Source organism: Electrophorus electricus, chromosome 3 (assembly GCF_041902795.1).
Source record: "Electrophorus electricus isolate QZ-2024a chromosome 3, ASM4190279v1, whole genome shotgun sequence".
In the NCBI taxonomy this organism is placed as follows: Eukaryota; Metazoa; Chordata; class Actinopteri; order Gymnotiformes; family Gymnotidae; genus Electrophorus; species Electrophorus electricus.
In genome coordinates this window covers 19,442,277-19,469,490 of record NC_137499.1, presented here as the reverse complement: position 1 = coordinate 19,469,490, position 27,214 = coordinate 19,442,277, and the positions used below count along the sequence as shown (strand labels likewise).

The window sequence follows — 27,214 nt, the reverse complement described above, 5'->3', positions numbered from 1 at the left end:
CTCTCTCCCTCTCTCTCCCTCTCCCTGGCTCCCTCTCTCCCTCTCTCCCTCTCTCCCTGGCTCCCTCTCTCCCTCACTCCCTCTCACCCTCTCTCCCTGGCTCCCTCGCTCCCTGGCTCCCTCGCTCCCTGGCTCCCTCTCTCCCTGGCTCCCTCTCTCCCTCTCTCCCTGGCTCCCTCTCTCTCCCTCTCCCTGGCTCCCTCGCTCCCTGGCTCCCTCGCTCCCTCGCTCCCTGGCTCCCTCTCTCCCTGGCTCCCTCTCTCCCTCTCTCCCTGGCTCCCTCTCTCCCTCTCTCCCTGGCTCCCTCGCTCCCTCTCTCCCTGGCTCCCTCTCTCCCTCTCTCCCTGGCTCCCTCTCTCCCTCTCTCCCTCTCTCCCTGGCTCCCTCTCTCCCTCTCTCCCTCACTCCCTCTCACCCTCACTCCCTCTCACCCTCTCTCCCTGGCTCCCTCGCTCCCTGGCTCCCTCTCTCCCTCTCTCCCTGGCTCCCTCTCTCCCTCTCTCCCTGGCTCCCTCGCTCCCTCTCTCCCTGGCTCCTGCTCTCACTTTTTGACCAAAGTGTTCTGGTCTTTCGTGTGGTTCGTGGGCTTTTGTTTCTTGGCCAATCAGTGGCAGGTGGCAAAACCCGAAGACAACCCGTTGCGTGAGGGCGCCGACGCGGCCCGAGCAGCCATCACGTTCTCTTTCTTCTCCATCTTCACTTGGGTCTGTACCACACTCACACGGATCACAGACGTTCACCTCAGCCAATAAGCAGTGGCGATTCTAGAGCCTATGCAATGAACTCCCTTAAGGAATTCAGGTCTCATATTATATTATCATTGCAAACTCTGCACATTGCTATAGTTTAAAGTTTGTCAAGCCCCACCCCCACGAGCACCTCTGCCAATAAGATAATGGGGTTTGAGAAAGTTTGCATAGTTTGTCCTCAAAGGAAGCATCTTCCGACGGGGATGTTTATACCAGAGTGATCTTCTGCCTCAGGTGCATTGATGTGGGTTCTCCCCTGGTGTGTGTGTGTGTGTGTGTGTGTGTGTGTGTGTGTGTGTTCGTTCTAGGCTGCCCTTGCATGGTTGGCTTGGGAAAGGCTAAAGAATGTCTCTTTTGAAGAGGAATATAACAAATTGTTCTCCCCCCCTCCTAACCGCTGATCTAACAGACTAATAGACTTGACCACTTAGACACAACCAAACATACAGACACACATACACAGTCTTTTCAATCTCTGTATTTAACCCTGTAAGTGCCAAACTATATTTACAGGGCTTTATCCTTCTTTGTATTCAGAGGAAGTTTAACTTAATTACACTGGCAGACACTGCTAGGATATATTCAGTATAGTCTGATAATTAGTAGGTGAAATGGATCTTTGGGGGGGTGTTGTAAGATGGACCATGACACCTTCCGTGATATTCAGTGATGCAGTGATATTTAACCATCATTTACCATCACATCATATTTTATCATCATTTCATTTTAGTGTTCTGCTGCTTACAGACATCTGTGATCTGTTTTATTTCAAGTTGATTCATTTGTTTTGTAATTCATCTGTAATTATCATCTGAGACACATTATCTGAATTAAGTATGCAGTATGGATGTTGTCTGTAAAATGGATTTGAGTCCAGTTGGTTAAGATCCTCTCGAATGGATGATGCATTTATGTATTTTTGATGGTTAAGGATCAGTAACTCAGGAGGGAAAAAATTAGCATAGGGTTTGTATTTTAAAGCTTCCTATATTCATCTGTTTTCAGTCATAAGACTTGTTTAAAATGAACCCTGTTTTAAAAAAAACAGTAAAATTGAGTTATTATTAAGATTTTAAGTGATTTTAAATGTTGCTGGCAATCTGCTGCTCCATTTTCTAACGTGCTAATTGTGTTCTAACTTCTCTTTCTCCCTCTCCCTCCTCTACATCCAAACAATCATCCTTTTCTCTTGGTCACATCACTGTCCTATTGTTTAAACCACATTCTTCTGTATTTCTTTTATGGATTATCGGTTTAAATCCATTGTTCTTGTTAATTTTGTCTTCAATATTCAATTATTTCAACCCAATTTCTGTGATGTGTCCTGTGTTGTTTGTCTTTGTTTAATTGTGAACAAACCTGCCGTTATTGCTTTTAACCCTCATTACCCGTGTCCATCTATAAACCCCTACTGGGTGCTTTTCCCGCCTTCCTCCCGTGGCCAGGCGGGGCAAGCCTACCTGGCTTTCCAGAGATATAAGCTGGGGGCGGACTCTGCCCTGTTCTCCCAGGACTACACCGACCCCAGTCAGGACGCGGCGGCCCCCTACCGTGCCTTCACCAGTGCCGACGACCTGGAGAGCCCCGGAGGGGGCGGGTCCTACCAGCAGCCGGGCGGCGACGGGGTATTCGACGGCTCAGCCGGATACCAGCGGCAGGACTACTAAAGCCAGGCGAGAAGGGCAGGTCGCGTTAGCACCCAAACGTAGCACAGGGTCGTGGGAGGAGACTCGCAGCCTTTCCTGACATTTTTGCAACAGCCAGTATGTTTCACAAATTTAAAAATGCTCTCAGTCTACATCGTTGGCCTTGTCAGTTCTTTTTTTAGACATTCTTGCAGCCAACATGGGAATGTGTAGGTTTGATTCTTTCTTTAGGTTTAGGCAGAGGTGAATTTAGCTTCTAAATAAATGCTTGTGATCGAACCATTTTGCCTTCAGCATGGGCGTTTTGATTTTGTCCAGTCACGTGCTAATGATTAGCATGTAGAATCATTGGGTGTATATGAGTACTGAAAAAATCTGGAAACCAGTATCTGAGACTGTATAACACACACTCATTATGTCCTAGAAAAGATCCGACAATGTGGAAGGGGCTTCATATTTAGATTTTGCCTAGTCTTGGATTAGCAAACCTGTTAAAAAGGATCTGACATTGGGAAAAAATGACACTGGACTGGGTATAATCCGTGTCGTAAACTGTGTCAAAAACAATTCATTTTCTATTTCATATTATTTTAATACAATATTTACATGTGTGCATGTGTTCATCTGCATATATGTAAGTCTGGTTGTGGATAGGTCTGTGAGTGCGTATTATGAATCCATACACCCATCTCATTTTGCTGTCAGAAAATCATTGCATTCTTGAGACAGTGGTCGCATCAAAAAGGACAAACACTGCAGGCAACACACGACTGATCACAGTGCCTGTATCTGCCCTCTCCAACAATAACAGTGAGGTGTGTGTTTGTGCATTGTGTTTTATGTCTCTCATTCTCTGTGTGCATTTGGTGTTAGCTTGGAACAATTGAATAGAGAGTAAGTTAGCAAAAGGTTATTTACATCTTTAAATTACTTGGGTATTGACTGAAAACCAGAGGTGAGTAAGTGCTAGTTCAGAAAGGGAAAAGTCCTGCCATGTTTTTTGTGTCACCCAATTGATGTTTAATATCTAATTCTGTTTGTTGGCTTTAGCTAACTGGACATCCAGTTGGCTGGAACAAAATCCAGGGATGAACTTTTACTCTGTGAATCTGAAGTGTTCATTCACATGGAGTGTTTCAGTAATCTAACACTATAAGATCTGCTTTGAGATTCACTGTGCGCTACAGCAAAGCTCAAGCACTTCATGTTGGTTACCATAACAATGCTGGCATATGTGAATAGTCACAAAGCTGTAAAAATAACAAATCATTTCCTGAGATAAATCACAGAGTATGTAAATCATTCCACAGAATCTGGGGAAGCACAGAGATGGTTTTCCACAGAATAAGCCACGTTCTCTGACTAATTTATGTCATCACAAGTAGGATTTTGCCTGAAGGTCCATATCTAGTCAAGTACTTTGCTAAACATGTAAAGTGTCCACTGGGCTTTGGTATCAGAACTTTCTTCTATTTTACTGCAGTGAATAGTCTGATCGATTGTTATTTCAGTTAAGTCCACACGGACAAACCCCAACTTTAGAAGAGCTTAGTATATATATGTAAATCTGTATCTGAATATAATGAGAGATCATTATTTTAAAGATCATCCTGTGAAAAGTATATACACAATTTTGGTGTAATTATATGTCCCTCTTGTATATCTGTGAACATCTTTCCAGCATTTCTTTATATTAATGAAATATGATTTTATTTTTGAACATTGACTGCAATCAAAATACAAAAGAAAAGAGTTGAAAGACCAAACTATATAGATGTGTAGGATTGTGTGACCTTATTTGTGTTATTCTAGATAGCTTACAGAAAATGAAAATCAGTTTACCTAAGTGCTACTGTTTTTTGATGTGGTGGATTTTAATCTATACACACAATAAGAAATAAATAACCAGATCATTTCCTCAAATAATTTGTGGTATTTTTCCTAGTTTTAAATAATAATGTAAATGGCTGGTATCAATTTCTACTTTTTAGATTCCATTGCAAGTATCACAGTTCAGATCGTCTACCAACACCACCTAGAATGCACCAGCTCCTTTCACCTTTAGGATGTAATCTTACAAAATATTCATTTACAATTCCTAGGATATCGTTTTGGAGACCCTGTGCCAATAAATGTTATATTTATTAGACCTGACGAAGGAGAAATGGTGGATAATAAGCCTCTTATTCTTGGTAGGTCTGCAACGTCAACATTAGCTACAATTAATATGCATTTCAGCAGAAAAGATTAAGTCCTTTTTCAATTACTCTTTATCACATTATAAAACAGCCATGATTCTGACATTTAGTGGCCTGGAGGTTTCAGAGTTTCTGTACCAAATCTATAGGAAACATGGACACCACCATGTGGGGGTCTCGCTATGGAGCATAAACCGGTGGTTCATTTAAGCACCACAGAGCAATGTCATTTTTCATCTCATGTCACTTGCACTTTATAGATAAAAATGTAAAAAATAATAAATGATTCAGTTTCTATTTCATATTATTTTAATACAATATTTACATGTGTGCATGTGTTCATCTGCATATATGTAAGTCTGGTTGTGGATAGGTCTGTGAGTGCGTATTATGAATCCATACACCCATCTCATTTTGCTGTCAGAAAATCATTGCATTCTTGAGACAGTGGTCGCATCAAAAAGGACAAACACTGCAGGCAACACACGACTGATCACAGTGCCTGTATCTGCCCTCTCCAACAATAACAGTGAGGTGTGTGTTTGTGCATTGTGTTTTATGTCTCTCATTCTCTGTGTGCATTTGGTGTTAGCTTGGAACAATTGAATAGAGAGTAAGTTAGCAAAAGGCTATTTACATCTTTAAATTACTTGGGTATTGACTGAAAACCAGAGGTGAGTAAGTGCTAGTTCAGAAAGGGAAAAGTCCTGCCATGTTTTTTGTGTCACCCAATTGATGTTTAATATCTAATTCTGTTTGTTGGCTTTAGCTAACTGGACATCCAGTTGGCTGGAACAAAATCCAGGGATTAACTTTTACTCTGTGAATCTGAAGTGTTCATTCACATGGAGTGTTTCAGTAATCTAACACTATAAGATCTGCTTTGAGATTCACTGTGCGCTACAGCAAAGCTCAAGCACTTCATGTTGTTTACCATAACAATGCTGGCATATGTGAATAGTCACAAAGCTGTAAAAATAACACATCATTTCCTGAGATAAATCACAGAGTATGTAAATCATTCCACAGAATCTGGGGAAGCACAGAGATGGTTTTCCACAGAATAAGCCACGTTCTCTGACTAATTTATGTCATCACAAGTAGGATTTTGCCTGAAGGTCCATATCTAGTCAAGTACTTTGCTAAACATGTAAAGTGTCCACTGGGCTTTGGTATCAGAACTTTCTTCTATTTTACTGCAGTGAATAGTCTGATCGATTGTTATTTCAGTTAAGTCCACACGGACAAACCCCAACTTTAGAAGAGCTTAGTATATATATGTAAATCTGTATCTGAATATAATGAGAGATCATTATTTTAAAGATCATCCTGTGAAAAGTATATACACAATTTTGGTGTAATTATATGTCCCTCTTGTATATCTGTGAACATCTTTCCAGCATTTCTTTATATTAATGAAATATGATTTTATTTTTGAACATTGACTGCAATCAAAATACAAAAGAAAAGAGTTGAAAGACCAAACTATATAGATGTGTAGGATTGTGTGACCTTATTTGTGTTATTCTAGATAGCTTACAGAAAATGAAAATCAGTTTACCTAAGTGCTACTGTTTTTTGATGTGGTGGATTTTAATCTATACACACAATAAGAAATAAATAACCAGATCATTTCCTCAAATAATTTGTGGTGTTTTTCCTAGTTTTAAATAATAATGTAAATGGCTGGTATCAATTTCTACTTTTTAGATTCCATTGCAAGTATCACAATTCAGATCGTCTACCAACACCACCTAGAATGCACCAGCTCCTTTCACCTTTAGGATGTAATCTTACAAAATATTCATTTACAATTCCTAGGATATCGTTTTGGAGACCCTGTGCCAATAAATGTTATATTTATTAGACCTGACGAAGGAGAAATGGTGGATAATAAGCCTCTTATTCTTGGTAGGTCTGCAACGTCAACATTAGCTACAATTAATATGCATTTCAGCAGAAAAGATTAAGTCCTTTTTCAATTACTCTTTATCACATTATAAAACAGCCATGATTCTGACATTTAGTGGCCTGGAGGTTTCAGAGTTTCTGTACCAAATCTATAGGAAACATGGACACCACCATGTGGGGGTCTCGCTATGGCACATAAACCGGTGGTTCATTTAAGCACCACAGAGCAATGTCATTTTTCATCTCATGTCACTTGCACTTTATAGATAAAAATGTAAAAAATAATAAATGATGACTTTCATAAAAATAGTTTGCTATTTTGGTTGGTTAAAATCACTTATGGTGCATTTTCCAGTCAAACGAACGTTAATGTCATATTTGACCACAAGATGGTGGTAAAATAAAATAAGCTTCACTCATCTTGGTACTAAGGTATCTAGGTATCTAAGACCTGTTCTTAGTTGTTTAGCCATTTCTCATATGCTCTGGTGTCAAATAAATAAATAAACAAATAAATGAATGAATAGCACCCATTTAGTGTGTAGGACCCGCTAGTAACTCTCCTGTGAATTAGTTGTGCAATGTTGCGACGGCACGCGCTGGAAGACTGGCGTGCAGACCTGCGCGTGCCACCGCGCGCGGCTCGCACGCTCCCGTGAAGCATTTCCGCTCAAGATGGCGGCCCAGCGGAAGCCTCTAATGCACAGTGTAAGACAATCTTCGGGCTGTCACACTTTTTTTTTCCCCTTTGTAGACTGGCGTTTTGTTATAAAATCATTTGTGTTTGTGTTCGTGACGGTATCGAATATAAGTTAAACTAAAAAAACCTTTGTTTATCTAGCTTGCTAGGCGTGAATATCGACTTGCCCGGCTGTTTATTTAGCTAGTTAGCTGGTATCCTTCGCTTTCTTTAGGTGGTGTTCTAGCTGAATTAAGCGTTATAACGCAGTGGCTGTGGCTTTTACAAATAGTTTGGTGGATCTTCTTGAAGAAAGTAATTCATTTTGTTACAGCCTGCGGTGATAGCTGTCTTAGTAAGATAAGGTATCTAGCTAGCTTAGCTAGCGCTAAGTTAGCTGTCGAGCTATATATGCTTAGCAATTTGGGGAAAGCTAGCTGTTAGAGATCCATAAATGTTGCCTAGCTGCCAGGGTAACTTTTATCCATACATGTAAGGTTTATCCTTGTGTAAGATTGTTAACCAGATAACAAAACTGGCTTAGCTAGATAAAGTAACGTTACCTAAGCGGGAGTCAAGGTAAGTTGGTTAACTAGCTACCTGGCTAGTCAGGGTAGCTCGCTGTGAGGTGTCTGAGCGGTCTGTTCAGAGTCCCTGACTCGGCGGGAGTCCTTTTGGGAAGGTTTTGTGATGTGCAGAATAGAAGGCTGTCCTGTCCAGTGATTACTTGAAAGCAGTCGAGTGTGCACGTCTGATTTGTATGTGTAGATGTTGTAATGAAGGCTGGAGGAAAATGCCGATCAGTGAAGTCAGGGGCAACATGGATGCGTTTTGTTGTTTCTCTCCTGTTACATTTCAAGATGTAACATTTTCCAACGTTTGGTATGTCACTTGAATTCTGTAAAGAAGAGTGTCTAAGATCTGTCTTCTAAACTGTTCTGAAATAAATAAACTTCACACTTGTATGGCATAATTCCATATAGCTATTCCACCTTAAAGGTCTTCTGCTCATTTATAAGAACATATTTATCATCTCCAGAGCATATTTAGCGGACTACACTGGCATATCAGTGAGCCCCAGCCCACAAATAAAGCCGTGACCACTGTGTGCCGCCTTGTGGTTTTAGCACCAGAGCTGGACAGACGACCTGCCGCCGTGCCAGCAGTGTGGGGTGGGCACGGCCCCTAACTGCGTGTATGGCCCTGATGGCAAAAGCAGCCAGAGTCACCCTAACGAAGACTGCCACTTCCTCTTCAGGTGAGTTCCTGGTTCCAGCATCCGGTTTAGGGCAAACACAGATTAATGTAATATTCCCTCCTCTTTGCTCTTGCGCACTTCATCTGTGGTGATGGGTGTGCTTGTAATGAGTTTAGGATTAGTTCACAAGTCCATGTTTGGAGAACGTTGAAATGAGAATCTGTTCAGGGGGAGCTGTCTGTACGGGGGCTGCGCAGTATCTGAAAATTGGAGCCAGAGCATGCGCAGTAGAGACTAGGCGGGGCAGGATCGCCACCCAAGCCCCGCCCACATTTGTTAGTGCACGCCCCCTTTCAACGCGGGGAGCAAACACGACATTTTAACTAGTCCACAGTCAATGAACATGTACCTCCGTTTAAATCAACCGAGTTTTCTTTATCACAAAAAATATCTTAAACTTAGCTAGCAAAATGGCTGCTTTTAACGTTAGATAGCTAGGCTAACAAGGTAGCTTTCAGACAAGTTAACGCTAGCAGCTAGCCACTTAGCTAACCTAGCAAACAAACAAAAATGAACTTGATCCAAGACATTTCTTTACTTTTTTTTTTAGATCCAACACTCAACGTTATTAACCCAGTGAAATGTAAAAAAAAATATGTGGAGCTTAATATAGCTGAGCTCGGGTCGACTGCGTTTGACCGTCAGTATTAACTTCACCACTTTAAGTATAATCGAATGAGACATTAACTTGAGGGCACCTTATAGGGTTGACACAACACTTTTGCCGAACAATTCATTAGATGTGTATTTTGAAACGAGAGTTTGTCGTCTGAGCCGTTTACTTGCATGGGAATGGGCGGGGTTAAAAAGTACCGCAGCCAACCAAAGACACATGGTGGCTTTACTTTACTTTTCATTTGTATACAGTCTATGCACTCGATCAGTAGGACTTTGTAATAATGGAACTGTAGTTAATGCACTCTTGCACTCCCAAGTATTTTGAATTGTTTCATGTGTTGGCTGATGTAATCTGTTATATTTCTTTTATTGTCATGAGACATTTTTCTTTTGCCCAGTTGAATCTGGGATGATGGTGGATTTGCAATTAAAAATAGCAGGATCGCCAGGAACTGGTTTTCAAATAGGGGGAGGATTAGAACATATTTAAAATTTAAGCATTTAGCATTCAGTTCACAAAATGGAGTGAATAGGGAATATGTAATGAACCTTTTTTAAGGTTTGATAGCAGCAGTGAAGCAGTCTTAGGTCTTGTTTATCAGACCCGAATGCAACTATTTTGCCTTTATATAAATGTAATAACTTCCATAAAGACAAAAGGTAATATAATGAAGTTAAGCAATGACTAAAGTTTAGGGGAAAGACCATACCTGAACCCTTCTGTCTTAGTTCCCTATGGATGTATATATCCCCAGAAACACGTCTGTCATCTATGACCAAAGTTTTCTCAACCTCTCAGATCTCCCACTGCCACTCCTTGCTTTCTTCACCACATCTCTCTGTGGGTGTTTCCAGCTTCGTGGCAGCCGAGGCCACCCCAGGTTCCCTTTGGTTCTCAGAATTCATTTCTCTTCTCCACAGTCACTCCCACATGCCATAACTGTCAACTGAAAGCTTGGTCTGCGTTCAAAGCCTAATCTATGGAACTGAGAGCACCGCGATTCGATAACAGACTACAAAGGTGATTGATGTCCACCTGAGTCACTGACTGAACCACTCTTGTCGGATGCGAGGCGTCAAGTGGCATCATAGTGTCGCCTGGAGGGGCCAGAGTAGGGCTGCACCTGGCACAGTCTGCTCCTTATCTAGCTCACATGACCTTTCCTGAAGGAAACCGGTCGTCTCTTGGTGCCATAAGTCCCCCGAAGATAAACTGCAAATCATGGATGCACTGATGCATACAGAGGACCGGCTTCCTTAATACTCCCCTGGTGCCGGCGCTCAAGGATCAAGTTAATCTGGGTTTATTTTCATTGCAGTGTTCACAGTAACAACGTAGCACAAAAAACAGGTCCAGGCCCTTTCTGAGCCAACCTGGGTTGACAGTGGCAAGAAGAACATTAAGCTTCTCAGAGCGGATGAGGGGGAAGACTCGATAGGAGCCAAGAGTCATGGGTGACTGCCATTCTTCTCTTGGCGACACTAGTTAGTTATGATAAATTGTTGTCGATTCGTCATTAATATACTAATTAAATACTGAAGGTTACTAAAAAAGACACGCTTTACTAAAGGTTTATATAGGAAGTAATGAGATGAAGTTTCATCCCTTTCACTAGGATTTTGTGTGTGTGTGGAGTTTCTCTCAAGAGTGCCAGCAGCTTTGTATCTGTAAGGACACGTGGATCGATCGATCGAATGATTAATTCATCTAAATGACACATGTTGCTCTCTTGTCCCTTGCAGTACGGAATGCTGTTTCCTATACGGAGTATTTAATGGCTATGACGGCAGCCACGTGGCCAACTTTGTGTCCCAGTGTCTGTCAGCAGAGCTCCTACTGGGCCAGCTCAACCCAAGCCACTTCGACGCTGATGTTCGGCGCATCCTCACACAGGTAGCCAGAATTCGGCAGATTCCTGAGCGCTGAAAAGAGCTGGGGCGACACCAGTGGGACAATCCAGTCTGTTCAGCGCTCTTTGCTAGGGCTCTGATGACTCCTAGCAGCCGTTAGCTGTTCTAACAGAATGTTTCAGGGGAGTAATGGTTGGTAAACTGGCCTAGTTTGAGCAGAAATGCACTCACGGTTTTTGGGGCTGCTGTGGTTATAGACGCTCAAAACAATGGTATGGCTTACCAACCCAAAACCAAATAGTTTCCTGGCTTATAATAAAACCCGTTTTTAAGGCAGTTTTCAGGACACTTGTCATGTTTCTAGCCAAGTGAGTGAACGAGATTGCACACTCTCCCTAGTTTAACCACTCCAAGGAGGGTAGCAGTTGAGTTTGGTTCAGAAGATGGTAATCTTGTTCCTAAATTGCAGTAAAATTGACAGACTACCTTAAAACAGTAAGATTCAATGTTCTGAGAGACAGAGAGGATTTTTTTTTTTATCTTACAAATTCATCATGTCTTTGACCTGATAATTGAGTTCATACAATATCCTGTTTGTGATTCTGGTTGTTCAGTATCAGTTCCAGCTAAGAGTCAAGTTGCAGACATAGAAAGGAGGCGCTTTTTCAGACAGCTAAAAACACATTAAAGTATTTTAAAGGTATTCTGTATGTCTACTATACATTGTTTCCAGTAAACAGTTATTTGTATGGTTAACAGTTCAGTACAGGCAGATATGTACTGAATTACTGTATTTCTGGTCAGTGTTCTCTCTTGCCATTTTTTCAAGGCTTTTGATGTGGTGGAGAAAAGTTACTTTGAGACCATTGATGACGCACTGGCAGAAAAAGCCAACTTACAGTCACAGCTTCCTGAGGCAAGAGCACATGCGTGTGCACACACACACACACACACAGCAGGCTGCTAGATATATTTTTCAAAGACTTCCCACGCACACACCCTTACCGACAATTTGAATGCACAAATAGTAAATTCCTTTGCAGATACTGCCCACGGGGGCTCTGATGTCACTAGTAGCTACATTCTGTGCATCCGTTGCTAGATACAGGTGAAGGCAACGACCAGTACTAAAATGCAGTAGCTTTTTGACTTGCCCGCAACTCAGATGACAAAGCATAATAAGTAAAAAAATTAAAAATAAATAAAATGCAGACAAGGCAGGTTTCTCTGCTGAAGTTTACAGAAGGGGAATTTGTTTGTTTAGGCACTTGCTCGGGGTTTCACTGGTAATTACACTCTGTGCACAATTATTAAGCCTGTTGCATTTTTGAGGATTCATTTTATTATTGAACAACTACAGTGCTGTTGGGCAATTAAAAATGTTAAACCTCAAACCTGAATATTTAAGAAAGTAAAAGGGAGGTTTTGGCTTTCTTAGGAGAATATCTACAGTTGTGGCCAAAAGTTGAGGCTGACAAATTTTGGGTTTCACAAAGTTTACTGCCCAAAGTTTTTTTTAGATCCTTTTGTCAGATGTTTATATGGTATAGTGAAGTACAATTATAATTATGTGGGGTTTTTGTTTTTGTTTGTTTGTACTTTGACAATTGCATCCAGTTTAAGCAAAGACTTAATATTTACAGTGGTGACCTTTATTTTAAGACTTCCGCAGTTTGCTTTGGCATGCTTTGGCAACCCACTACCTTGGATGAGGAGCAATGAGTAGTCTAATCCCTATACTTCCTGCAGAATGTCAATTCTTGGAGAGAAGTGGCTTTTTTGCTGCCCTTCTTGACACCAAGCCATCCTCCACAAGCCTTCACCTCTCTGTGCATGCAGATGCACTCGCACCTGCCTTCTGCCAGTCCTGAGGAATCTGCACTGGTGATGACCCAGTCCCATAGCTGCATCCTCTTTAGGAGAAGCTCCTTGACTTTCTTGGTGCCCTGAAGCCTTCTTCACTGCAATTGAGCCTCTCTCCTTGAAGTTCTTGATGATTCGATAAATGGTTGATTGCTGCTTGCAAGATTGCACCTCAATGTCCTTGCCCGTGAAACCCTTTTGATGCAATTTAATGATGACTGCATATGTTTCCTTAGAGGTAACCATGGTTAACAGAGGAAAACTTCAAGCACCACCACCCTTTTAAAGCAACCAGTCTGCTCTTCTAATCAGCATGACAGAGTGGTATCAGCTGCCTTGTCCTTGTTAACACTTCCTCCTGAGCTAATGAGAAGGTCACTGAAATGTTAGTAGGCCATTTTGTGACGGGGCTGAAATGCAGTCTTTTTGTGATTAAGTTCATTTTCATGGCAAGGAATGACTTTGCAATTCATTGCAATTCATGTGAGCAGTCTTCACAATCTAGAGTTAATGCAAATTGCCATCATTAAAACTGAAGAAGCAAACTTTGTGAAAACCAAAATTTGTGCTAGTATCAACTTTTGGCAATGACTGTGTGTGTGCATAATTATTTGGCAACTATTAGTGTGCAGAATTATTATGCAACTAAATCAAAAACTGAAATTTTCCCATCTGACTTTAAAAGATGAAAATAAGTGAGAATAATAAACAAACAACTTAAAATTTACAAATGAACATTAAAAAAATCTGTGACCCATATAGCCACCCTTCTTTTCAATAGCAGCCGTAAGTCTTCCGTGCATGGGGCCTGTCAGTATCTTAATCTGTATATGATCAACTTGTGCAGCAGCAACCACGGCCTCTCAGACACTGTTCAGAGAGCTGTACTGTTTTTCTTCACCATAAATCTCCTGTTTAAGAAGGGCCCACAAGTTCTCAGTAGGGTTTAGGTCATGTGACAAATGGGGCCATGTCATTATTCTTTCATCTTTAAGGCCTTTACTGGTTAGCCACACAGTGGAGTACTTCGATGCATGTGATGGCGCATTGTCCTGCATAAAAATCATGGTCTTCTTGAAAGATGCAGAATTCTTCTCGGACCACTGCTTGAGGAAAATCTAAAAACTGGCAGTAGGTTTGGGAGTTGATTTTGAGTCCATCTTCAACCTAGAAAGATCCAATGAGCTCATCTTTAATAATACCAACCCATAAGAGTACCCCACATCCACCTTGCTGGAGTCTGAGTCGCAGTGGAGCTCTGTGCCCGTTACTGATCCAGCCACAGGCCCATCCATCTGGTCCATCAAGGCTCACTCTCATCTCATCAGTCCATAATAAATATCTGTCTTCAGGTATTTCTTGGCCCAGTCTTGCTGTTTCACATTGTGTCTTGTTCAGTGGTGGTCGGGTTTCAGCCTTCCTTACCTTGGCCATGACTGAGTACTGAACACCTTGTACTAATTCTGTACCTAATGCTGCTACCTAATAATTCTTCACACCTTGATATAGGGTGTTGATCTCCTTAGGCCACACCCTCCCTCATTACACGAGTACACATCACCTGATAAATCCAATAAGCATTCGAGTTTATATAGCTTGGAGCTGAAAAATATGCATAAAAATGATATGGTCAAAATACTCTCTTGCCTAATAATTGTGCACACAGTCTGGTTTGTAGTATTTTATCATGTACACATTTATGAGTCTCCACAGTATTCATTTGTATTTTAGGTACAAGTGTAAAAAAAAAAAATTACGCTTGCGATTTTACGTCATGAATGACTATAAACTAAAATATCTAACAGCATGACTATACCTTTTTAGATCTGGCATTATTCTTGTATACCTGTAGGGGGTGCTATTTCACCAGTTGCCTGCTCAGTTTCAGAAGATTACTGAGAGGCTGAAGGCTCTGGAGCAGGAGGTGTCAGGAGGTGCCACAGCCATCGTTGCGTTAATTCTCAACAACAAGCTGTACATTGCTAATGTGGGTATGTACAGGCCTGCACAACAACCCAACAAGTGCACCACGCTTCCCTTGGTGTGTATAACCAAACATGTATGCGCAGCCTTCATACACAGATAATACGGGTATGTGCATACGTACGTACACACACACACACACAATTATGTTTTCCCTGTGTTATCCCTTAACATGTCTGCGTTGCCATAAGCAGTCAAAATGTTAGTCCTTTGCGAAAAACTGCGGGTGAAGGAGTCATATGACCTGTGAGTCACTAATAAAAGTTCTCGGGTCGTGTTAATAAAGAACTTAAGGCGTTCCTAGAGTTGATGCATTATTCTGGCTCATGGAGTCTGGGAGAAGCTGTAGCGTAATGAGGTTCAGTTATTTTCTCCCTGCGTCAGAGAAACAGCCATGTGTATAACACAGCTAACGAAATGCACTTAGACATCTGTCTTTAACGCTGAGACATCTGTTAAGCCTCAGGACCTGGAACAGTGGTGGGTAGTAACGCGCTACATTTAGTCAGTTACATGTAATTGAGTCACATTTTAACTGACTTGTACATTTCAATATCTCAATAAAAAGGAGACTGCACTCAGTTCTGTTTATCCGTTAACATTTAGTTACTAGTTCCATATTTTTGTGTTATCCTAGTGACATCTCCCAGATTGCTTTGCTGTAAGTTTATTGCTCCCATTCAAGCCTTTTCAGTTTAATGAGGACTAGAATTGTCAGAGAGAGAGAGAAACCTTTAACAAACATCAGCTCCTACACTGTTAGATGCTGTTTGCCTTAAGAAGTCATAATTCAGTTCCATCGGTAATTCAAGTATGTTTTGAGGGGGTGATTGTGTGTGTGTGTGTGTGTGTGTGTGTGTGTGTGTGTGTGTGTGTCCGATACTTGTCTTTACACATACCTGAGTATGGTTTTCTTTAATATAGTTTATTCTAGTCAGGTTATTTATTCAACTTGAATATGTTTATGCTAGTCTACCTACCTCTGATTTCACCTCGTTGGAAAATTCGGTCTCTCAATAATTTAGACCAGAGGCCATTTAGGAAAGGAAAGAATTTTTACTTTCATTGGTACATTTCCTGCATAGACCTCTAAAATTCCTTGAAATGGTATTTTAAATAATAAAAGGAATAAATTGTTGTTATACTAAGAGGAAGTTACAGAAACTTCTGCTCTTTCTCTCTTCAGGGTCTATGTGGTCTGTGTTGTGGTACGGTAGTCTGATAATGATGTCTGCTCGCTGTGATCCATTCGGTATTGATAGGGGAAAACAACCCACAACAGAACATTCCTGAACATTCTAGTATGTTAAGGAGGACAGAACGGGGGTGGGAATCCGAATTAGATACAAGGAGAACACGGTAAAGAAAGCAAGTGGCACCAAGGGAGTGTGCTTTCTCTTTCTCTCCCTCCCTCCATCCATGCATATCTCTCATGTGTCCTTTTTCGCTCATCTTTTTCCTGCCTTACTGGGTTATTTTTCCTGCAGGTAAAATCCTGCTGAAATTTTTTTCCAGAACGTTGTCTGATGTTATGAGGCAGATCTGGCACGTACAGTGCACTCTATAATTAACTGCTGGGGGTGATGTGACCTTTGTTATGGTTGTTAAGCCTTTGTTTATGGCTTTAGTGTGAAGGTATTTGCATTTGTAATGGGCAAACCACTCACAAGTTACTGTCTCTTTTATACACGTCAGCACAGAGGAAAAACAATGAACATAGCTTCACGTAATGCAGTTGCTTACAGAGTGAACAATCTTTATCTACGACTCGAAATGTCAGAATCCATGAAGAAAAGCGAAAGCAAAGCTGCAAATAAATAAATATAAAGAAAGCCATAAAAAGATAATCGTACGACAAAAGGCACACAATGAAGTGTTTCTTCTGTCCAGATTTGTCCCTCCCCCCAGCTGGAGACGTCTGGGTCTTTGGGGACTGACTCTGATCACGTTCCCCTGCATAACATCTACTGTCTGGGATGGTGTCTTTGCTGGGACATCAGACCTCAAGCATCCCTTGAGGAGCCCAGCCCCACCCCTCCAGACGCAGCACGCGCTGAGCGCTTTAACGCTTTCAGCTAAGACGATGTTAAGAGCCCTCCTTTAGTTTGGTGTTTTGACTCTGGTTTTTTACACCTTTTGAAAAGGGTCAGGCTCTGGGTCACAGCTGCAAACCGCCGTAAGTTATGCAGCACTGCTAACTGCCCAGACAGATGTACTAGCACCACTACAGTCAATACTCCAGTGAAAAGAAAGATGAAGCTATTCCTGTCACCACACTTATTATCTGGAGTGTAAGAGGAAATGTGGTTTTGTAGTTTGGTGGTATTTACAGTAAAATAATTTTCCATGTTCTATCTGGCTTTCAGCTGTTTATGTTAACAGACCACATCATTATTTTAGGACTATGTCTTTTACGTTTTAAAGCTTAGGGAATTCAGTGATTGATTGCTCTTGTAAATATAATGATGTGTGTGTGTGTGTGTGTGTGTGTGTGTGTGTGTGTGCGCGTGTGTGCGCGTGTGTGCGCGTGTGTGCGCGTGTGTGCGCGTGTGTGCGCGTGTGTGCGCGTGTGTGGTTGGTGGGTTGGGTTGGGTTTCCTGCTCAGGCACCAATCGTGCTCTGCTCTGTAAGTGCACCACTGACCGGCAGAATCAGGTGATCCAGATCGGGCGCGCGCATACGACAGATAATGAGGATGAGCTCACCAGACTGGCCCAGTTGGGTGAGTGCACACACACTGCATATACGCACACTGCGAATCTGGAGCAAAACAGCTTGCATGATCAGAGGAATTATATTTACTGCTAATCTGTAGTAGTCTGTAGTTTGTTTCTAGTTGTCTGATGCAGTTTTTCCTCACTCTGTCTGTCACTCTCTCCACCTCTTGTTCTCCCCTTCCCTCAGGTCTGGACCCTACTCGTTTGAGACAGACAGCACTAATCGCTGGCCAGAGCAGTCTGAGGAGGATTGGCGACTACAAGGTCAAATTCAACTACACAGACATTGATGTCCTGAGGTGGGTTGAGATTAAACCAAAGTGCATATGTCCAGAGTCTTTTTTTTTTTTCCCTGTCTTGTGTACAGTGGCTTCAAGCTGATGTTATTTAAATTTAAATAAGGATTGATTTGACATTTAAATAAGATTAGTCTCAACCTCTGCATACCCAGTTTTGTGCGTGCATGTGTGTATATGTGTGCGCAGGGTTCTAAGGTAATCCTTTTGCCAGGAGGACTCGGGCTCTGGACATATAAAATATAGGAGCACACCGAAACACTTACACGCACCAAATTGATATGTCTTTTTATTCCCAGTGCAGAGACAGGACAATGATTTATGCAGACTATACCAAAAAAAAGTCCAATTACATGAATTAGTGATTAACCAACATTCACTTGGAGCACAAATATGGGAATTGAATATAACTTTGATTCGCTATTGAACATCCTATCGATGTTTACGGCGCATGCACACGTCATATAGAATAGTATTGTATAGTAGTTTTTGTAACATTTATTTTTTCCTATTAATTTAGCCATATGTAATACCTATTACACATGTGATCATAGTTTCAAGGTTAATGGTAATAGTCTGGTTTAGCATGCAAATTGAACTAATTAATGTAGTTGCTTTTCTTGCCTAATGTTATATCTGTTTTTAATTAGTCAAGCTACACATTCGGTTATAAGTAACAGTTAGCTACTTTAGTGTTCTGTAAGATAGCATATTGCTACTCACATTGTTTAGCCAGCCTTTTTTATTTCGTGTGTGTGTGTGTTTATTTAACAGGTATTTAGGTCTGTTATGTTATGTTATTTAACAGGTGTTTAGATATGTTATTCAGTCACTCAGTGTGGACCAGCAGTCTTGTTTTCTCCTTATGCCGTGTCAAAACAGCAGTTTAATGCATCACTGAACATGTTTGTGCCTGATGAATACTCGGTAAAACAGTAGGTTGGAGTACTCAAAATCTCTTGTTGCAGGTGTGCTCCTAAACCAAAATTCTGTTTCTTTCCTTAAATAAGGAGCAAAGGCAATGGTGTTTTGTTAGTGCCATAGGACACGGGCGTGTGTCTGCCTGTGTGCGTATTTTTGTGGTCTGCTATACGCTGGCTGTTCGCCACGCTAAGCTCATCTAGATGACATTACCTGTCCAAAACTCCAATTTCCTGCTGAATGACAGCCGTAGCCATGCAGAGGCCTCTGTGGCTTTGCCTTCAGCTCTCCGTCCTTTGCATACGGAAAATGTGTTTTATTTAGCTTCCCTCAAGCATTGACAGGCAAAGCTTTTGCCAAACAACAAGGGATTTAGCATTTAATCAGGTGGCTTATTTTCATTTCATGGAGCACATTTTTTGTGTCTTTGTCTTTATTGCTTAAACTTGACGGAGCCGTGTATTATTTGACTCCCAACGTCCTGTGTCGATGGTTAGTGTGGCCAAGAGTAAGCCAATCGTAGCAGAGCCCGAGATCCACGGTGGCCAGTCATTGGACGGAGTGACAGGTTTCTTGCTGCTGATGTCGGATGGTCTCATCAAGGCTCTTGAGGCTGCTCACAGCCCCGAGCAAGCCAATCAGGTATTTTCTCATTTATATCAGTCATTTCCACCTGACTAAATTGTGTTCTGACAAAAAGGGTTCTTCTCCAAACATTTTAAATAGATGCCGGTGGCCTTTAATTAATGTATTAAATGGTTGACTTAATTAATACATTAAATATTTACAGCCTACATCTACATTTTATTAATTTAAAATATGTGCCTGAGTTGTATGAAGATTGACATTCTTGCAGTTTGAACTTACTATAGAAACGTCATGATATTTGGATGCTAGTCTCTGCTGCATAGGTTTCAGGTTTCGGTCACACTCTTAAAATAACATATCTGCTCAGACTACATTTTACACTATTTGGTTTCAGGACATAGTTGCCATGGTGGCAGCCGAGCTGGCCCAGCAAAGCAGCTTGGAGGCCGTGGCCCACTCAGTGGTGGAGCGTGTGAAGCGCCTCCACCATGACGCTTACGCCAGTGGGAGGCAGAGATCTCCGCACTGCTCCCGCCACGAGGACATGACCCTCCTCATCCGCACTATTAACTACCCTCTCTCGGATGGCTCGCTCACACCCACCCAGGGTAACGCTCTACGCCCATTTCTCTCACTCTCGCATCTCACTCTAGCTGTTCGTGGTATTGTTTGTGTGTTTCTTATTGGGTGTGTGTGTTTTGTGTGTGCACACTTCTCAAAAGCAATAGTATTCATGCATCCATGTTCCATTAATAAAGTGGATTAATCTTGGAATATGAAACTAGTCATACTGATTTTATGGTGTGAGAGAGTGGAGATGAGCCCATGCTATCCCATATATACCAAATCACAATGTATACCAAAACCACCTTCATTTAATACCCCTCTATCTCTCCTCTGACCTTCCCCTCTCACCCGTACAGGCGGGCGTATCTACCCAGTGTCTGTGCCCTACTCCAACAGTCAGAGTACCAGTAAGACCAGTGTGACACTCTCTCTGGTCATGCCCTCCCAGGGTACACTCACCAACGGGACCAGCACCGCCTCCACCCTGGAGGGAGGAACCCCCACACCTGGGTATGGTTTCTTCCATCTAAGCAGGCACTTCACTGGTGGTTTAATCCAGTTTTGTGTTAAGGTTATTGGTCCGATTTTCTCCCTGACTTTATGTATCCAAAGCTTGAGCCTTGCTATTCTTACTGCATGTTCTGCCTTTGTAACTGCATTTAAGGCTACAAAGTTATGAGCAACAGGAATGGCAGACCCATAGACACAGTTCTTTGGAGATTTGCCGATTAAGGGTGGTGGTAATATTTAATTCAGAGATGCATACAGTGAGCCAGGATGAAAGCTTTTGTGTTTATTTCCTATTCTCTATTGTCTGACTGTACTGGTGGGCTGAATCCACGTTGTCATCCAACAATAGGTACCATTTGATAAATTTTTTTATTATGATGTTAAAGACCCATTTGCACTTTACATTTTTTGGTTTTTTTTAGGTGTGGTATTTTTTGTTTTTTTTAATCAATTAATTTGTTTGTTTTTTTGGGGGGTTTTTTTTTTTAATTATTTATTTATTTTACACTGAAGTTGAAAATTATTTCAGCTTTTAGGTCCTGCCCTGAAAAATATTTCTGCATTGTCGCTTGTAAAGTGAGAGTGTTTCATGTGTCAGACCAGTACAGTCTTATCTGTGCACACCCCCTTATTAGTAGTTAAAATCCAATCTTGAGTCACAGCAAAGAGTTACTTGCACAAAGACAAAGTTGAACAAACTTGGCCAAGTAATGAATTCATCATTTAATGTGTTTGACACTTTTGTGCACCAAACTCAACCAACATTAATCAGTCGCTCATTTTTGGGTCACATTACCCTCACATTGCAGGTAATTAGCACATTCATCACCAGTTAACAGTTTAATAATGCATGACAACTCCACCCCACACCCGGCGCTCTCCTCCGTATACCCAAACACGCTTTGTAGGCCCTCTATGCACACCAGCATTGGATGTAGCCATTTGGAGCCAAACGGTGAAGTCCCCTTCCCCATGTGTGTATGTCCTCTCCCCCCACCCCAGGCAGAGCCCCACAGCCACCCTGCAGTCCACCAACACGCAGACACAGAGCTCCAGCTCCAGCTCGGGCGACGGCAGCCTCTTCCACCGACGGGGCAGCCAGGCAGCACAGCCGGACGAGACGGGTCGTGTGCCACCATACGTCGACTTCACCCAGTTCTACCGCCTGTGGGGTGCAGAACACAACGAAGGCCAGGGCGGCCTAGGGCCCCAGTGAGGGGAGGGGGCCAGGAAGGAGGGGTGGAAGTCAGGGTTTGGAGAAGAGAGTGTGTCCTGCAAACTCTAGCCGATTGAAACTGGACAGACTGGAATGGAGGCTAAGATTTTAAGAATGTGATCGGGTGTTCTGTTCCATTGCACACTGATCTGCAAACTTGCTGTCTTGTTTAAGGTCATTTATTAAGGCCATAGAGTGTGGTGGTGATGATATTACAGCCTGGAGTCACAGTAGCTATCTTTTCCCTCTTGGTGAAGGAGTGCTCTTCACATACAAACCACATTATCGGGCGGCTAAATGCAAAAGGTACCTCCGAAATGGCCTAACACCTCCTCTCTAATTTTACAGTTTTGGATACCAACACACATACTGGTCAGTGCCAACTGGACTGCTGAAACCTGCAGCTGATAATTTGGTGTTGGGAGATGTCATTATTGATAAGAAAGTCACATGTTGCTGAGAAAGCCAGAGCCTTGGAGAATGGAGCTTAAAATCAGAGTTCACAAAGCGTGCTACTAATCGAGTTTCAGTTCAGATATGCACTCTAGCTGCGTGGTGCACTTTGACCTGACACCTTTGGGGGTGTCACCTCTGGTGATCTCTCATTGTGGCCTGCAGTGAGCATGTTCACGTGACTCCTAGGAGCTTCAATTAACTATACAATAAGGAAGTTTTTCACTTGTGTTGAGGCAACAACATTCTTTCAAGGGACCTGTTTGCTGGAATTAAGATTCAAAAACACGCTTTAATCAATCTCAAGTGACTGTCGTTACTCAGTGTCAGACTGTCATCTAGTAATTGTTATTGATGTTATTTTATGGTAGCTGCCTCTCATGACTTGAGGGCATTTCAAAATGCATCATTACTGTACTCTTTTTCAGTACTTTATTTTTTTAACAAAAGCCATATAATATTAATCCAACCCCCCCCCCCCCCCCCCCACACACACACACACACATGAATGAGATACAGCTGAAGGGCCAGAAGAAAGTGTTGGAGAGAGGTGGGGGTAGCTAGCTGTGCTGCAAACCTTCCACCAGTTCCGTTTAGTTTTAATTGGGGGAGGTTGAAGCATTACCATTATTTGTTTGTGTGAAAAATTTTTACTTTTTTTTATGTTTGTGTATTTGTGTTTCCTCTGTATTCCCAAGTTTCTAGTGCCTTGCTGAAATAAACTACAGAAGCTGTGAAATGGGTTGTGATCATGTCTTTGCTAGAAAAAGGCAGTTATCAGAATTGGAACACCCTGTTGTTAAAGGTCAATAGTGGGTAAATGCTGGTCAGTTGTTGAAAATCCTCATGACTCTCTCATGGTTTACTGCGTTGCAAAGCTTATGTCAGTATTTGTGTAGCTTATGGTTCAGGCTTATGCATTTCCCTACTTTTGTCAAGGTAATTTGGGCTGATTTGTGTCTGTTTTATATATAGCTCTTGCCGCACCTACAAGCTCTATCCATCATGTAAATGGTGTCAAAGGTAACGACAGCACGGTTCACTCAAGATGTAAGGAAACGGCTTGCCTTGACTCAAGTGAGTTGTGCAACTTAAAGGGGTTAGTGTGGGTAATACTACAGGACCACTGAAGATAACGGAACTATACTAAATGCACTTGTTTTACATACGCATTTGTAGGGAAAATGGATTAGAAACATTTCTTTCACTGCAACAATACAATTGCTCATTTGACTTTGTTAAAACACTGTTAATCGAACAGCCTTTGTGGTACCTGGGTGGAGTATTAAATCATAGCGAGCATCGAAGACTTTAGTTTCTTAAAACGTACAGTGTATCCGCTTGACTTGGAATGATTCCGTTCCTTTTTGCAAATGGTCAAGTTTGGGTATTTTGCGAAGCGCTCAGCTGCTTAAGAATAAGCAGTTTTACTTCTATTATAGGACAGATATTTTTCACTCGTAGCTCTGTTTCTGAAAAACGAATCTCGGATATTCTGCTGTTTATTCGTACGTTTAGACGAACACGCCAGTTGCATGAACTGGCTAACAGAAGCGTCTTCCATGGCCTTCACGTACATAGCCGGAGTAGCCTACTCCAGGTCAGGAAAACCTTTCTGATCGTGCCCCCTTTAAATACATTTTTAAAATGCCGATATATAACTACGACTCTGCGGTAGGCCAAGTGTTCAAACAGCCATCAGAATTAGAACGGACACACTGGGGCGTAACAGGATGGGCCAGAAACGGACCTTCCTTTAGTTACCGCTACTAACTACACATTCTTAACGCGCGTTTTCCCCATCGGCGCGTGCGTCTCATCGCCGGTTGTCGCACGTGAGTCGTTCACGGTTGCGTTATTTCGGTGCTTGTTGCCGTTCTGCGCGCACACGTCCTCCTCCTCCCCAGCGCGCTCCCCCGCTTGGGTGCGATAAGCAGGCGAGCTGGGAGGAGCCGTTGTCTCGTGTGCCTCCCCTCCTCCTTCTTCATATTCTTTCAACGGGAGAATGAAAATAACGGAGAGGGGTCTCGAGCGGAAAGGCGTCATTTTAGCCAGAATACGAGTCACGGACGGAGAGCCACGGGGTTGGCTGGCAGATAACTGGAAGAAGCCGAAAAGAGAGAGAGAGAGAGAGAGAGAGAGAGAGAGAGACAGACAGACAGACAGGAGGGGGGCGGCCATAAAAGCGTCCGAATCGTTATGTTAAGGGCACGGAAATAATTCGCCTTTTTTCTCCGCATCAGCACCACCGGGATGGACGTGGTCCTTCTCGCCGAGGACGACGCTGTCGGTAGACGCTCGAGAGCCGAAATCGTCCTCATCCGCGACTGAAACGCGCGCCACGGACCGACGGACGGACGGACGAACGGCAGCGCTCGGGTCTCTCGGTCCGCGGGGGATCCGGAGGTAGCCCACCGCCCCTCTGCGCTCCTACGGTGCCGCGCAGCCGAAAGTACGCGGCTCCGTTACAAGAGCCTGTGCCGGTAGCACGTTAGGCACGAACAAAGGCTTTTCGTCACTGCAGAACTGGGATGCCGCTGACTTCTGCCATAAACTCCACGACCGGATCAGCGCTTTGTCCTCAACGAAAATCTAGATTTCCCTAAAGCGGGCGATGGGTAAGTGGTTTTAATGGAGCTAGGGCACTGGGAGGGACAGCGCACCTTGGAGTGGGTGTGCTGGTTTTACCCAAGCTGTTGGAATTCAGTTCTGCCTGGGTTATGAGAAGCGATGTGAAGGACTTGGCCAAAACAGAGCAATGATATTAGTGAGGAGCAACATCAGGGATATAGAGATTGTGCATATGTATATTTTCTGGAATGCCTATTTTATTATTATTATTATCGTACGCAGTTTTGGCACTTGTAAGTTTCTCACGGCTGTAGGCTCATGTTGTTATTGTCGGTTTTAGTGGATACTGGGCCATGTGACATTTTATGACTTTCTCTTTCGGCTTGCAGGCATCGTTTCCCCTCCTTGTCAAAAATATGTTGCTATTTTTAAGCACTCAGTTGAATTTAGCAACTCTCAAAGGCTTGTGAATGTAACGGGAACACGGACAAATGGAAATAAAGTAGTCTCGCAGTCTTGGTCCATCGTTCTCTGGCTTCTTTCTGCCGTTAGGTTGCGTGAATTCCCCCACATATTAGGGCAGAGGGCTAGGCCTAACATAGCAGCATGGTCTGGCTCTGATGGCCAGCCTGAATGTGATCGGATGCTGTTAAAGTAGGCAGCACTGCTCGGTGCGAAGACCAGGTTCGGTTCGGTTGGGTTCAAGGATACTGACTTGCAACGCAATCTCACGATCGAACCGTGTTCAGTAACCGTCCCATGTTAGTCGTGCTACGCCTAGGAAAGATATACGGTTGTTTTGTTACCAGCCATAAGTTGGTCTAAAAGCACATAACCAACCTCCATGCAATATTTAAAAATGATGATTTTTGGTCACTGTAATTTCAGTTTATTAGAAACACCATTGGAATGTGTATTAATGTCTTTCTAAAGGTAACAATTAGTCATTAGTCACTACTTAAAGGCAAGGTAAAGGGTGACCTGTACATAGGTCTGTGCTGTATGTACTTCACAAGATAATCCACTAGGCTGATGTGGGGTTTGGTAGTCACTTAACAATAAGGCTATGGATTGTATCTGCTTTGCATCCCTGCTGTGACAAGGTGAGATCTGATCTTACTTTCTCTGCGTAAAAAAGCACACCAACCTACACATTTGCATTTTCCTTCCTGAAAGTACTGTAAACATCGTTCCTCAAGGGCTATTACAAGGGTATTATACATTGTCAAGTATAGGAAGAAAGTATCTACAGTGAACAGCAGACGGGTTGGGCAAAGCCCCTGAGGGGGCCGGAATCTCCGTGCCAGGCAGAAGTGTTTCCCAAGAAAGGTTGATGAAACTCGTGTCTATAGGTAGGAAAATGAAACATTTTTGCTAATAGTGTTAATGTGATCTGATCGCAGTGCAACTCGCACCAGTTTTTTCATGCTGTCAAGTGAAATCTGAATGTGATCAGATCATGTTAATGTAAGGTGTAAACAGACTTTTAGAGGTACACATCAGCTCCTGACTGAATTATTATTACTCTAGCGTGTGGAATGCAAAGAAATCAAAGTTGAAACTGGTTGAGAAAGTTTGAGGTACCAATTAATCTAGTGAGAAAATAGATTAACAGAAATCATTGTTAAAACATTTCCTGGTTAGAAGTTTCAGAAACCATGGAGGTGACATTTGTCTGGAGCTGTAGGATTCCAGGCTGTCAGGTGCTACAGGGTTGTAGTTCAACTCAGTGTACTATCTTTTTACCTCTGACACACCTGTGTCAACTCAATAACAGCCTGACAGTTTGAATCAGTTGGATTGCACTTTATGGAGCTTGTTCTAATTTGGTGCATTTCCTGTAGCCGCAGCTATCATGTGGTTGACCGTTTTAACAATGGTATCTTGGAAATTCTGGTGAAAAGTTTCTATCCAGTCCTGGCAAATGCAGAATTTGGTTCTGCAAACTACGAAAATGGCCCCCTCAGATGTCTCATTAACTTCCAGTGACTGCTGGGAAGCGATCATGCTCTTCGTCCATCGGTGCCTAGCTCGTGGCCTGGGGTGCAGTGCTTGGCACAGGACTGACTAGCAGTTCTCCCACATCTCTGATGTGACATCTGTCACTGACACACCCTCTGGCAAGATCTCGCCCACTTCTTTTTCTCTGAATCTCTCTCTCCCTCTTTCTCTCTCTCCAACCTCTTCTGCTTTTCCTCTTTACCCTTAGGTATGTACTCAGAGTCACAGTGCATAATACAGGAACATCTTTCCCCAGAAATAAATGAAAGAGGGGAAAGGAGGGAGGGAGGGAAAGGTGCCATCCAACTCTGCCACGATGTGAGCAACGAAGCCGATTTCTCGTGTGGTGTTTGATGCCCTGTGGTGGAATGGCACTGGAACCTTACCCCTCACCAGACACACTCACTCACTCACTCGCTCGATCTCTCTCAATGAGCTCTGGTCTGCCTGCGCATCTGAATCTGATGAGACAACTTTTGGGACATTGCCTTCCAGTCCATGTTAATGGAATAATTATCATATAAAAGACAAAACTGCTCCAAGATCAGTGTGTACATACAGCTGTCCACTCCGTTAAAGAATGTTTGTGTACAGAGTGGACGTCAGCCCCCTCCCCAG

The 27,214-nt window shown here is 42.6% G+C and overlaps 3 protein-coding genes across 6 annotated transcripts in view; all 3 read left to right on the top strand.

Moving 5' to 3' along the window:
• syngr1b (synaptogyrin 1b) overlaps positions 1–4,321 on the top strand; it is a 14,175-nt gene extending 9,854 nt beyond the window's left edge. Inside the window, exons 3-4 of one of the 2 annotated variants that reach the window (XM_027014243.3) lie at positions 559–704; positions 2,195–4,321. In XM_027014243.3, the coding sequence (XP_026870044.1) occupies positions 559–704; positions 2,195–2,416 (368 nt within the window). In that variant the 3' untranslated portion in view covers positions 2,417–4,321. Of the gene's footprint in view, positions 1–558; positions 705–1,057 lie in introns of both variants that reach the window. The other variant, XM_027014248.3, reaches the window with a different exon arrangement.
• Positions 4,322–7,125: 2,804 nt separating this feature from the next.
• tab1 (TGF-beta activated kinase 1/MAP3K7 binding protein 1) lies at positions 7,126–22,763 on the top strand. Of its 2 annotated transcripts, XM_027013868.3 has the most exons (11): positions 7,126–7,212; positions 8,311–8,441; positions 10,803–10,953; positions 11,740–11,826; positions 14,626–14,764; positions 17,362–17,478; positions 17,661–17,772; positions 19,188–19,332; positions 19,673–19,886; positions 20,202–20,355; positions 21,358–22,763. In XM_027013868.3, exons 1-11 carry the CDS (start codon positions 7,180–7,182, stop codon positions 21,569–21,571), a joined length of 1,497 nt encoding a protein of 498 aa, XP_026869669.1. In that variant the 5' UTR covers positions 7,126–7,179; the 3' UTR covers positions 21,572–22,763. The 2 variants fall into 2 exon arrangements, with proteins under 2 accessions (XP_026869669.1, XP_081566612.1); XM_081710486.1 differs by lacking the exons at positions 7,126–7,212; positions 10,803–10,953; positions 11,740–11,826; positions 14,626–14,764 and adding an exon at positions 7,219–8,065.
• An 892-nt stretch (positions 22,764–23,655) lies between these two features.
• Positions 23,656–27,214, top strand: part of mgat3b (beta-1,4-mannosyl-glycoprotein 4-beta-N-acetylglucosaminyltransferase b) — a 32,137-nt gene continuing 28,578 nt past the window's right edge. The window contains exons 1-2 of one of the 2 annotated variants that reach the window (XM_081710485.1): positions 23,656–24,642; positions 24,985–25,947. The gene's annotated coding sequence lies outside the window, so the exon portion shown is untranslated. The remainder of the gene's footprint in view (positions 24,643–24,984; positions 25,948–27,214) is intronic. The other variant, XM_027014635.3, reaches the window with a different exon arrangement.

Bases quoted from the DNA above. Each gene is read 5' to 3' on its own strand.
- tab1 (XM_027013868.3), top strand. From the start codon at position 7,180: ATGGCGGCCCAGCGGAAGCCTCTAATGCACAGT. The intron at 7,213-8,310 runs GTAAGACAATCT...TTGTGGTTTTAG, and splicing joins GGAAGCCTCTAATGCACAGT to CACCAGAGCTGGACAGACGA. The intron at 14,765-17,361 runs GTATGTACAGGC...TTTCCTGCTCAG, and splicing joins GCTGTACATTGCTAATGTGG to GCACCAATCGTGCTCTGCTC.